Source organism: Chiloscyllium punctatum, chromosome 3 (genome assembly GCF_047496795.1).
Source record: "Chiloscyllium punctatum isolate Juve2018m chromosome 3, sChiPun1.3, whole genome shotgun sequence".
NCBI lineage: Eukaryota > Metazoa > Chordata > Chondrichthyes > Orectolobiformes > Hemiscylliidae > Chiloscyllium > Chiloscyllium punctatum.
Genome location: NC_092741.1, coordinates 53589574 through 53601997, shown reverse-complemented (window position 1 = coordinate 53601997; position 12424 = coordinate 53589574). Strand labels below are relative to the sequence as shown.

The following is a 12424-nucleotide window of genomic DNA, read 5'->3' as shown; positions in this document are numbered from 1 at the left end:
TGTGTTCTATATGTAACATTATTGACACGACAATGAAAGCAACAATTTAAAAGCCGATTGTTGCCTTCTAAATAAACGGATGTAAAAAGAATCAAACACTGGTAAATGGAACGTAAATTATGTAGTGCACATGCACACAACCAACAAATGTATAAATTTTAAAATAGCTTTGCATATTTAAAACCTGATTAATCCTTTTAGTAATCCTAAGAAAATAGTTGCTTCCATAGCAATGATCAGCTTCGATAGACACTTTCCTTAGGAATTAAAGCAAATCAAAAATTAAAAGATTAATACATTACATGTTTATTATAATTTTTAAAAATAAGGAATGACACTTATTTTGATTTATCAGGTTTACTTGCTAAGCTAAACACAAACAGATGACGTTTATGACAAATCTAAATTAAAAAATACATTTCGTAGTATGAAATCAGAAAACAAATAGCATTTTATTACAATTTCAAATTAATAATCAGATAACTTACACTAATGTTTTCAAGTATGTTAGATGATGATAAATATGAAATTCACACACTATCCTCACAGTTCTTTCGCGAAACAGCAAAGGTTACAACACAAGAACTGATGGCAGATGAAACCTTCCACACAGTGCTTCGCAAAATCAACATTAAAATTAAAAACGAACACACATGTCTGTTCCCAAATTTTGAAGCAGATTAAGAAAATTAAAAAGCAGGACTGGCAAAATAAGTGTTGTTAAAGCTGTCTTGTCTCCCCGCAACGTTTTTCACCATTTGCAGCGACGGAAACGACCAAGATTCGCCCTCTCGCACCGATCAAGATAAGATTGACTGTATAAATAGGTCGCTCCAGTTACCGGCAACCTTGTGAAGGCACAGCTCGAACCGAAGGAATGCTTTTTGTGACCAAAGCCCCTGACTTCCGAGAAAAAAAAAGCAGAGAGAGAAGAGGGGGGCGGGGGTGGGGGGAAAGAAAAACAAGCATGCTCTGGTGGGTTCTTTCTTTTTCTCTCTCTCTTCCCCCCTTCCTCTTTTTTTCTCTCCTCTACTGTCTCCTCCTCCAGACCTTCTTCTTTCGGTTTCGAACAAGACTGCTCGAAGGGGGAGGTTTCTGCCCTCTTGTTAATTTTGCTGTTTTGGAGGAGGGGGGGGGGGGGGTGGAAGAGACATTGTATTTCAAAGGCGGTGGAGGGTGGACGCCTTGAGAAGCGAGAGGGGCTGGGTTGGGTCCCGGAGCGCGCGCGGTATCCCTCTGCCTCGCTCGCTACATTTCCTTCCCCTGCCCTCGCTACATTGTAGCTGCGCTCATTCCTGTAACTGTGCGTAATGTCAGCTCACCCTCACCCCCCTCCTCCTCCCGAACCCAAACCATGCGTCAGATCCATCCGCTTCACAAAAAAAAAGCGACAACCACCGCCACACACAAAAAAAATCGAAAACCCTAAAGCTTCACCTCCCTGCGCTGACACGCGTTGCCACCGATCTCACGCAAGATTTCACGCCCGCCTTTCATTTTATTTTCTTGCATTTGCAAATGTGGGTGTTGGATTTTGTCTCTCTCTCTGCTCTCTCTCTCTGTGTGTATGTGCTTGTTGTCGGGCGGGGGACTCTGTTTTTGGTGCGGAAGGAGTCGCTCTGCTGGAGGAGTCGGTTCCTCTCTATGTGGGTGAATGGAGGAGAGTCTTCCTGGAGAGTAAACACTCACGCACAGAACTAGCTGATTACATCGGATCTCTCACCGTTTAACACTAAAAAATCACCCCCAAACATGCCTGCTGATACTAAACAAATCTATGAGTTGGAATCTGGTGAGTAAGCACATGAAGCAGAAAGGATTATGTGGGTTATTTTTAAATTTACAGCCACCATCAGGCATCTGATGACTGAACACTGTCTTATTATTTTAATAGAATTGTACTTCCTAATAGCCAGATTTTTGGCATCGGGACCCTGTCAGAAGGCGACCGAGGTGAGTAAATCTACCTTTTGGGGTTTAATACTGTCTTGTGGCTGATTTTCATGTACAATAAACGGGTTTTCTGTGCTCTTTCAGGTCCTGATACGCGAAGTGGAGGAGAAGCAGGTAGGCTGCATTCAGTTCGCATTCTAACTCTGCAGAGGACTTTTGATTCTAATTTCAAACTATCGCCTTTTGATATTTTAAGGAAAGATGCGTGGCGAGGATTTTGGGAGGATTTGGGGGATTGTAACCATGTTTTATTTTTTCCAGCTGCTGCCGAAACGAATAGACTGGAAGGGCAAGGAGCATCCCAGGACCTACGAAAATTTGGTGAGAGATTCATATCACTGAGAAAACTTTTAGAGAGGAAAAATTGAATCTCCCGCAAAAATTTTACTAGGAAAACCGGATTAGCCCCCACAAAATCGCGCTTTAGGAAGAAAAAAGAATAGTCAGTAGTGAGTGGCAGATGATTAGGAATGTATTAGAAGATTTGGATTAAAATTCTGATTATCAGAAAAAATATGTAGTTTTAAGTATAGTGGAAATAAAGATACGTCATGATTATTGTGCAGGAGCAGGGCTGCCTGAGTGACTCGAGCGCTCAGTGTGGTGAGAAAGCAGCAGTGTGCAGGGAGGCGCTTTGACTTGCGCTCTCTCTCTCTCTCTCTATATATATTCCTAGCACTAATGCAGCTTGGCAACGCTGATTGGTCTGAAAGCTTCTCTAGTTCATTTACAGATCTGCACATAAACACACACGGAAAATCAAAACAACATCAGATTTTACAGAAATTAGTTTTTTTTTGTAGCAGCGAGTTTGTTCCATCCAGAAAAAGGCAGTCTCAGGGATATGTTTTTGTTTTTAAAAGAATGATCACATAGTTAAAGTAACTTTAAAAAAAAGATGAACTAGAGTTTCGGTTGATGGGAAATTTTCCAGTTTCGTTGAAAATAAAACAAAACAAACATGATTAAGAATACATACCTGACATTGTATGAAATGCTGTTAGATCAGCAATAGGATGCATAATTTTGTGAATTATACTTTACAATAATTGTCGTAAGTATTGCTGTGGCATGGATGAAGTTCAGTAATTTTAAGAATATGTTTAGATATATAAACCAGTTTTTTCAATATGAATATAAAAAAAATTGCAAGTTTATACTTCAGAATTCTGAACCATAAAATACCATACCAGAAACTGAGCTGTGCAAAACAATTCACCATAGTTTTCAAATATTCTTTTATTCATAAGTGGTATAAAATTGAAAACGTTGTACTTGTGTAATTGATTGGGGTGTGGATTTGGGTGGGAGAGGGAGGAAAGAACATGCATATCTGAAAACAAATCTCAGTGGCATAGCATTTTTAACTTAAAAATACATATTTGTTTTGCACACGAATACCCTTTTCAAATAATGGATAAATAATTTAATTAAGGCTAAAATTGAGATTATTTTAAGTTTTTGTTTTGCCAGATTTTTCAGGACATTGCTAAGTTAGTCATATATCTGTTGCAACAAGACTATGGGCATCTGCCAAAAGAGCAGTGCACTTATAATCCAACTTTTGTGAAGTTCAGTGCCTATTTCTTTTAGCATAAATTCTGTGCAATTGTTTATCAAGGTACTGGCCAAATCACTGAAAATGTTGCAGATTCTTTTCTTAAGACGAGACAAAATTGTATGTTGAAAAATGTAATCTTTGATGTGTGGCCTCACTATACAAGGCTTGAAGTCTACCTGAAGACAATTCTGTTTATTCAGAATTGGGAAGTCATGTTCAGGTTGTACAGGACATTGAGGCTTCTTCTGAAATACTATGTCCAGTTCTGGTTATCAGTTGGAGGAGGATAATATAAAGTTGGAGAGGGTTCAGAAGAGATGTTTTTGGGTATGGAAGGTTTGAGTTATAAAGAAAGGCTGGATAGACTGTGACATTTTTCACTGGAGCATAGTCCATTGAGAGGTGATCTGATTGAAGTTCATAAAATAATGAGAGGTTTAGATAGAGTTAATGGTTGTCTTTTTTCCTAGGATGGGTGATTTCAAGACTATGGGGCACATTGTCAAGGTGAGAGGAGAGAGATTTATACAAGACATAAGAGGCAAATGTTTTATACAGAGGGTGTTTGCAAGTGGAATGAATTTCCTTAAAAAATGGTGGATGTGGGTACGATTACACTGTTTAAAAGACATTTGGATAGATACATGAAAAGGAAAGGTTGGGAGGGAAATGGGCCAGGAGCAGGCAGGTGGGTCTAGTTTAGTTTGGAATTATAAAGTGATTGGATTGAGGTCTATTGTATGATGATATTCCTTTTATAAAAAATTTGGCAGGTATTTTTTATGAATATATACAATTCTTTGGTATATTTTCCCCATTGCTAAATTTGGATTGGAAGTGAAATAATCCTCTTGAGAATGTTACTTTTGATAAAAATAGAACTTCGCCCTTCTCAACTCAGCCCCTTTCCAAAACAGCCAGTCAGAACTTTGTAGTGAAATGGATATTAGTTAGCTAAACTTTGTGTGCATATGTATCTACACCGGTTGCCTCTTACAGGTACAATCATAGATGTTTCTCTGATGTAAATTCGAAGAAAACCAAATAAATGTCTGTTAAAAATCAGCATGAAATTTTGTAGTATTTTTGAAACATAAATAAATGTGATTAGTACAGTGTTCAAATTTATACTGAACACTGTAATGCTTTGGGCATTCGTCCCATTTTGCTTTTTTATTCAGGAAGTGTTTCCTGGTGCACATGCTCAACAAAATGAGATCTCTGTACTCTGTAAACTGATGATTTCAGAAGGGGCTTGCATTCTGGATGTCAGTTTCTTGCAGTGACAAATCATCCCCTTCAGTGGTTGCTGGTAGATAATTTGCAGGATGCTAAATGCTTAAATCTTCTTATTTCAGAAAATATTCTTTATCCAATTTTTGAATTTATTCAGTCTTTACAATAATGCATTCAACCATTTTTTTCAATAAAACTTTGACAAATTAAGCTACTGTAGAAGCATTGCTGGTATTTTCTGTGGCCAAAAGCAGATTTGAAATCAAATTTGATTATAGGCTTTTTAAGGAAGTTTGTTGAAAGTTTGTAACACAATATTGCAGGGTTGCAGGGACAGAGTAGGGGTTGATAGGGGTGCGATGCTATTTCGAATGGTCGCTGTGTACTTCATGGGCCGAATGCCCTCTTCCACACTAGGGATTCTATGATTCAAACATTTCTGTCAGATCAAACACTTGTAAACTTCAAACCCCTATATTCCTTTCCCTAAGTGGGAAAGTACACAAACATTCCCTGACCAATCTAAATATAAGATTCTTTAACTTTACAGACGTTTGTAGGGATTAAGTCATATGAGTCAACAATTTATTGACAATCTAATGTTAAAAGAATATATGCAGTCCTACAGACAATGGAAAAACATGAAATGTTACATTTTTCTAATTGATCAACATTTTCAAATGTGCAATATTTTGCAATCATTCATATTTTTTAGTAATAAAATGCATAATAAAATAGGAGGGGAAAGTGAGGACTGCAGATGCTGGAGATCAGAGCTGAAAATGTGTTGCTGGAAAAGCGCAGCAGGTCAGGCAGCATCCAAGGAACAGGAGAATCGACGTTTCGGGCATGAGCCCTTCTTCAGGAATCTGACGCCCTTCCTGAAGAAGGGCTCATGCCCGAAACGTCGATTCTCCTGCTCCTTGGATGCTGCCTGACCTGCTGCGCTTTTCCAGCAACACATTTTCAGCGGTGCATAATAAAATAGCAAAGCATGTTGTTTAAAAAAATTCTCCGAATGCCTTCTGTCTACATTTGTTTTGGAGGAGAGGGTAGTTAGGTTTATGGAGATTTTTGTGGATACCAGCAACATTGTTTCTTGACTGAACCTTCAGGAAATTACTGAATTGTTTGAAAATACTTTTCATTTGGCCATATTTCCATCTATTTTTAAATAACTTTACAGCAGTCTATACACACTGAAGAAACATTACTTTGATACTACTTTTAAAAATGTCTGCATCATCTTGTTCCACTTTCTCAATTTTAAGGCAAATTCCTGGGTTTCTGTTTTGCGTATCATAATCTTGTACACCATCATGGGAATGCATCTTTGGAACAACCTTCTAAGGATAAAGCAAAGCCTAAATTTCTTTTAATCCTTTTTCATTGCTCATTATTCTTGGGAGAGACTAACAAAAGTGCTTAGTATTTCCAGCTGGAGCTCAACTATGAATACTTCTGAATGGTGAAACTTCTGCCTATTTGTTTTATTGTGACATAATGCTACCATCTGAACTCACTAATAGATATGTGATATGTAATCAAATGTGAACTACGGAGAGTTAACTTGTGCTATGGCATAAATAACTGAATTTCAAATCTGTTTTGGACAGTTTTTGTGTCCTTTTTAAATTTAAAACGTGACTGAAGGATTGTGCATTCTTTTTAACTTGAAGTCTACCTCTAATTTGCTCCAGGTTGGTGCAAAATCTGCAGGATTAAATTTTACCGTCATAGCACATACCCCTTTTTACTTGCTTTTGATTGCGTAACTGAAGAATGCTTTTCGTTAATTTTGAGCCAATACATATTTGAGCTTCATATTGGAGCATTGCTTGAGAATTTACAGTTGTTAATGGTCTGTATTTTTGGGAGTCTCCTTTCTTTTAGAACTAATTTCATAAAATGCATGAGATCACATTTTAAGTGATTTTGTGCTTTAGAAATCAAAATTTGAATTTTCTTCAGTTATCACAAAATGGAACTATGATTTTAATTTTAACAAAAATACTACACGCATGCATGTTATGTATTCTCCAGTAGAAGCCTATTATTTATGGCATGAGTGAATAGATTAACTAACAAGTGCTTATTAAGTGTGATAAAACCATTCGTGGAAGTTGCATCTCTACAATTACACATCCTTGCTTGCAACATATATAAGTAGATTTTTTTTTTGAAAAGACAAACAACATACTTAAAAATGTAGTATTAATGTGCAAATGCAGTTTGTTGGGGACTTTAACTGGCATGTTTTTTGCAAGATATCAGAGATGTGCTAAAACAGCTAAGTTACAAGACCTTTTTGCCTTAGGCCAAGTATTAATATAAAATGATGCATCACAAAAATCATAAAATAACCTTCTTCTTCTCATGGCTAATTAAAGTGTTTTAATGGTGAATTTCTCAGAATATATTTTTAAATCTGCACAGCAGATATAAGAACACAAGTGATGCAGAGTAAGTAAGTTTTAAAATTGTATAAATTTCAGACAGAATAAGCTACATGGGTATCTATTTAAATCTACTTACTCTATGTCCTTTTCATTTTTTTTGTCCGTTCAGTACAGTAATTGCAAGTATGGTGCATATTGCTATCTTTTGTATGGAAATAATTCTTAATTTATCTCCACTTTCATATTTTCAATACAAAGTGCTAAGATGGTACCTTCTTCAGACATATTTGGTGAACTTGGAGATGGGAAGGGCATTTAGTTAGACCAGGCAATGTAGTTTTGGATGGGAGTACCCATCATCAATTTCTGTGACGCTGTGCCTGGAGATCTCGGGGAAACACGTTTTCTGCTCCTGGGATGTTGGTCCAAAGGTCGGCCCAATGGTTGTCTTGCTACAGTGGTTTTCTGAGCCTTCTTGAAAAAGAGGCATTGCGGATGTCTTATCAGCTTTTCAGTCAGCAGGCAAAACCCCCATTGCCTCATCAAGATTCCTCTCCTAACTTCTACCGCCTGCTAATGACGTATGGAAATCATTTTCCAGTATTTATTTTCTCAAATTTAAAATAATATCCTCCTATAGTTTTTTAAAAAAAACTTGTCATTGATTACAATCTTAGTGTCCCATGTGCTTGTGTCTTTTCAATTTTTCTATTATCGTAGCAAGTCTGTATTCCAATAGCAGAAAATATTATTTAACTGTTTGTAATTGTTCTGTACTTTTGCATCAATGTTGCTTGGAAAAAACGTTTGGTTTTTTTTAGAAAAGCAATTTTGAAATGTTTACATTTTGGGGTAGTGCAGAGCTATTTTCTTTGCTTGTTGTAATGAACATCTTATTCGTCTGTTATAAATTCGCTTGACAGCAAATTCATTAGGCAGCAAAATAAGCTATCAAATAAACATGGTTTGTGACATAAACATTCATAATGACCTCTCTCAAAAAAAAATCTGTACAAATTTTACCTTTTGATTTTGTTGGCCTTTGCTGGGTTACAGTATTGAGACTGTTGGCCCAAGTTAAGTGACCATTTTTCCCTTTGTGGGTCCTGGAGAACAGTAGATACTGTGGAGGCCCTGCAGCTGTTCTGGTGCAAGTCAAAATGAACTTGGTGGTTCTAAAAGGGTTATTCAATTTTGAGTGTCTGTAGTAATTGACTCTATTGTCCCATCAGGTTGTTGAGAGTAGGAAGGTGGTATGGGACAGCATTGTACATTTGATATTCTTTATTCTGGGCCATATCCTATGGTAAGCATGCCAAAAATTGAAGTGCTGACTTTATAACTTGGTGCTGTTCCTGCTCCACCTGTCACCAACATCATCAAACATAAAATTAGGATTCTGTCCCAATACAACTGGGATGACAGTGAGCCTGCATGATCCGTTTAAGGTATGAGGCAGAGATGGCCAAATCAGCCCTTTATCGTAAATTACCTGTGGTTTTGATATTCCTTTTGTAGGGCTAGGTGGAACTCAAATGAAATCTGGATTGTACCACTTCTGCCATATTTGCATCCTCCTCCCTTTTCTAAGTCTGAACTGCAATTTTAGTTCTGCACGGGAGTGACCAACTTTCCATCTTGCTCCTCACCCAATCAGCAAGACGTTTGCAGATTTCTGATGTTGTGCAGATGAGGTCGACCTCTCCATCTGACTTGGGCCTCTACCAGAGGATATTGACAAATTCTGTTGCCTGGCTGATGACCATCAACATGAAATTGGCCCATTTCAGTTGTGCACAGAACAGAAATAATTTGTAGAGCATTCTGTATGGCTGTTTATCAGGTTTTGCTTACTGGCTATTATAATTTTATAGTCTTGGATCAATTTTTTAATTTTTACTAACAGTTTAGGTTTTTTTTGTTCCTGCAAAGAAATATGTAGTTGCTTCAAACCAGAAGGAGAATAGCCCCATAAAGCATTATTATTATTATTATTGTAGAAGCTCTTAACAACGTTTGCTCAAGCAGCCAAACAAAAATTTTTGTTCTCTATTTTGAAGACTTCTGCCTATTACAGTTATAAACCATGTACATGTGGATGTATAGATTAATAGACTTGTCACAACTGTTCATTTTCCAAATTGTCATTTTTCTTTCTCCAGTCGGCTCGCTTCATAATTCCATTTTGTCTTGGTTCTATTTCTTTTTCTTTTTTTTAATCTCCAAGAACCTTGACCTTAAATTCTCTGTATCTCCTCCATGCCATCTTCTTCATGTATTTACTGTCCTCTTTCGAAGAATCTTTGTTGTTAGCGATTGGGTGTTGGCATAAGCCAAATCCACTTTCTGTGATCAATATTTAACATATGCGGTGAATCACCTTGTGACATAAGCTTCCTATTTGTATTGAAGAATTTGCTGTGTATTAAAGAAAATCACTTCAGGAGTGCTTTAAAAGACTGTGATGTCTTTGATTTAAGCTTTTAAAATTTGTAATATGTAGATTGTTTCGGTAAATGAAGTATTTTAATTGATCATTTGTTAGGGATATTGGGACCTTTGTTATAGTTAGCCTGCATTGATGCCATTCAGAGATTATTTTGCTTCACTGTCATTGCTTGTCAATGTGTGATGCCAAAGGACTCTGCCTTCAATGTATCCTGAGGTGATCCTAATCTACAGTTTATCCAATAAAGTAAATTCAGTTGATTCTTCTGGATTTCAGTCGAATAAAAATCATTTTTTTTCTTTCCCATAATGCATTAATCCTGACGTATCACAAGTAGAAACTTAGACAACTAACGGGCAGAAAGTGACCATTTTATCCATCATATCAATGCTAAGAGAAAAATGTATTTGGCCTAATCCCACTTTCCAGCTGTCAGTCTATAGTCTTGGAGGTTACTGCAATGCAGAAACATATATCCAGGTGTATTTTAAATGTGACTTGGTTTCTGCCTCTAACTTTGACAGTAAATTCAAGATACCCACCATTCTCTGGTTGAAAAGGTTTCTCAATTCTCTGTTGAATCTTTTAGCCAGCTAATTTAAATCTGTGCCACTGGTGATTGACTGCTCTGCAAAGGAAAAAATAGGTTTTTCCTATCTACCTAGTCGAGGATCTTCATAATTATGTACACATCTCAGTTAAATCTTTCTTGGCTTCCTCTGGTTCAAAGAAAAGAACCTTAAACTTATCAAATCTTTTTCAGAGCTAAAATTCTCTGATCCTGGCAACATCCTAGTAAATTGTATTTATAACATCGCTAAAGCAATCAGATCCTTTCTGTAATGTAGTAACCAATACTGTAGCTGTGATCTGATGAAATACTGTATACAGTTTTAGCATAACCACCTTATCCTGTGCTTAGCCAGTAAATAAAAACATACTGTATGTCATCTTGGCCACTATAACTGCCTGTTTTACCTTTGGGGATTTGAGGATTTGTATTCCAAGACTCCTCTGTTCCTCCATGCTTCTCACTATTCCACTGTTTAATGCTTATTTTCTTGCCTTGTTTGCATTTCTCTGCATTGGTGCACACTGTCAGGATTGATTTTCAATTCAGCATTTTTATGCCCAACTGATCAGTTCATTTGTCTTTAATTTACAGCTTTCTTCTTCAACACCAAGTTTTGTATCCAAAATGTATTCTAAGCCGAGGAACAATGAAAATAAGATTTAATATTACGATCTCCAGAAATGCTTTGGTATTCAGATTTTTTTGGATGTTGTTTTTCATGTGATCTCTGTCGTAGTGCCCTAAACTTTATTTAAAGGATTGATGAAGGCCATAACTGTGTTCTCAAGTACTTGTGTATAACTAGATATATTATACAGCATTGTGTGTCAGCTGGAGATATTACTTGGGTACATGCCCTAAATAAGGAGGAGCAGGGAAAGAAATGTATTATATAATGTATGCATACATGAACATATGACTCAGTACCTGGTAAGATGAAGGTATGTTGTCTTTATTTTTTATAATGAAAAATCGTTGAAAAGAAAAAAAGTGAACAGATTTTTTAAAATAAAGAGCAAAGGTCTAGATTTCATGGTCACAATGAAATGACTGTACTTGCTGCTGACCTCAAAGAAAATAGTCTGCAAAGATATACCGATGTTAGTCGTCATAAATGTTTTCATTCCTGACACCGATTTGAATCTGGTAGAATGATTTACTTGCCTTGTAATAGCCGAGGCTTGGAATACGAGAGTGAGAAAACAATGTTGATGCTGGTTGGGCTGGAGGGTCTGAGCAATGAGGAAAGATTGGCTAGGCTGGGTTTCTTTTCTTTGAAGCAGCAAAGGTTTAGAGAGGATCTGCTAGTGGTGTATAGATGACAAAGGACTTGGATAGGAAGGCACGTTCTCCATGAGTATACGGGTCAATAACCAGGGACATAGATTTAAGTTAAGAGGCACAAGGCTAAGTGGAGAATTGAGGATAGATTATTTTCACTTGGTGGATGGTGGGAACCTGGAACTCACTGTCTGAAAGGGTGTTTGTTTCAGAACCCCTTGTAGCATTTAAACTGTATTCGGGCAATACTTGAATTGCCATAGCCTCACAGGCCAAAAGCTGGAAAATAGGATTTGTGTAATCACATCTCTGATGCGATGGCCCTAATGGCTTCTTTCTGAGCTGTAAACATCTATTAATCAGGGAATCTCCAGGTGTACAGACCAAATCAGGAAATAAAATAGATTGATTAGTGTTCAGTTTACTGTCATTGTACAAAGAGCAAAAGTAAATGATGATTGGGACTTAAAATTGGGATTAAAGCAAAAATGGAATTGTGTATTTTATTAATTATGTAGTTTTGATCAGAATTCAAAAATTTGATATTCAACAAATAATAAAATCACATTTTAAGACCCTTGAAATTTTCAGAAATAGTCTGAACATGGAGTAACAATTCAGCTTTACCTCATTCATCAAGATCGTTTTTTAAGTGTTTTTTAAGAATTGAGATTCTAAGCGTTAAAGGGCAAGATCTTGACAATTCAATGAACCTTTTTACTGTAGGCTGTGCGGATTTCAATAGCATACCCTGTGAAGAAATGTGGAATCATTGATAACTACTTCTGATTTTTGTTATTAACTGTGCCTATCTGTGTTCCAGAATCACCATTACGTTAAGAGGAATGATAATGGTGAACATTGACAGTTTAACCATTATTACTGCGGCAAAAGTCGTCTTTTAAAGTGCATGAAGCCTAGTATCTAATAACTTCTCATGGTTATTTCTGACAACAACTTTTCTTTCTCCT

The 12424-nt window shown here is 36.7% G+C and overlaps 1 protein-coding gene and 1 long non-coding RNA gene across 3 annotated transcripts in view; one reads left to right on the top strand and one right to left on the bottom strand.

The window, feature by feature from the left end:
- LOC140458722 (uncharacterized) overlaps positions 1-1319 on the bottom strand; it is a 134033-nt gene extending 132714 nt beyond the window's left edge. Inside the window, exon 1 of the long non-coding RNA XR_011953629.1 lies at positions 489-1319. This is a non-coding gene — a long non-coding RNA (uncharacterized lncRNA). The remainder of the gene's footprint in view (positions 1-488) is intronic.
- Positions 1320-1406: 87 nt separating this feature from the next.
- Positions 1407-12424, top strand: part of phip (pleckstrin homology domain interacting protein) — a 206553-nt gene continuing 195535 nt past the window's right edge. For both annotated transcript variants that reach the window (XM_072553357.1, XM_072553354.1), the window contains exons 1-4: positions 1407-1792; positions 1895-1953; positions 2038-2067; positions 2215-2274. In XM_072553357.1, the coding sequence (XP_072409458.1) occupies positions 1753-1792; positions 1895-1953; positions 2038-2067; positions 2215-2274 (189 nt within the window). In that variant the 5' untranslated portion in view covers positions 1407-1752. The remainder of the gene's footprint in view (positions 1793-1894; positions 1954-2037; positions 2068-2214; positions 2275-12424) is intronic.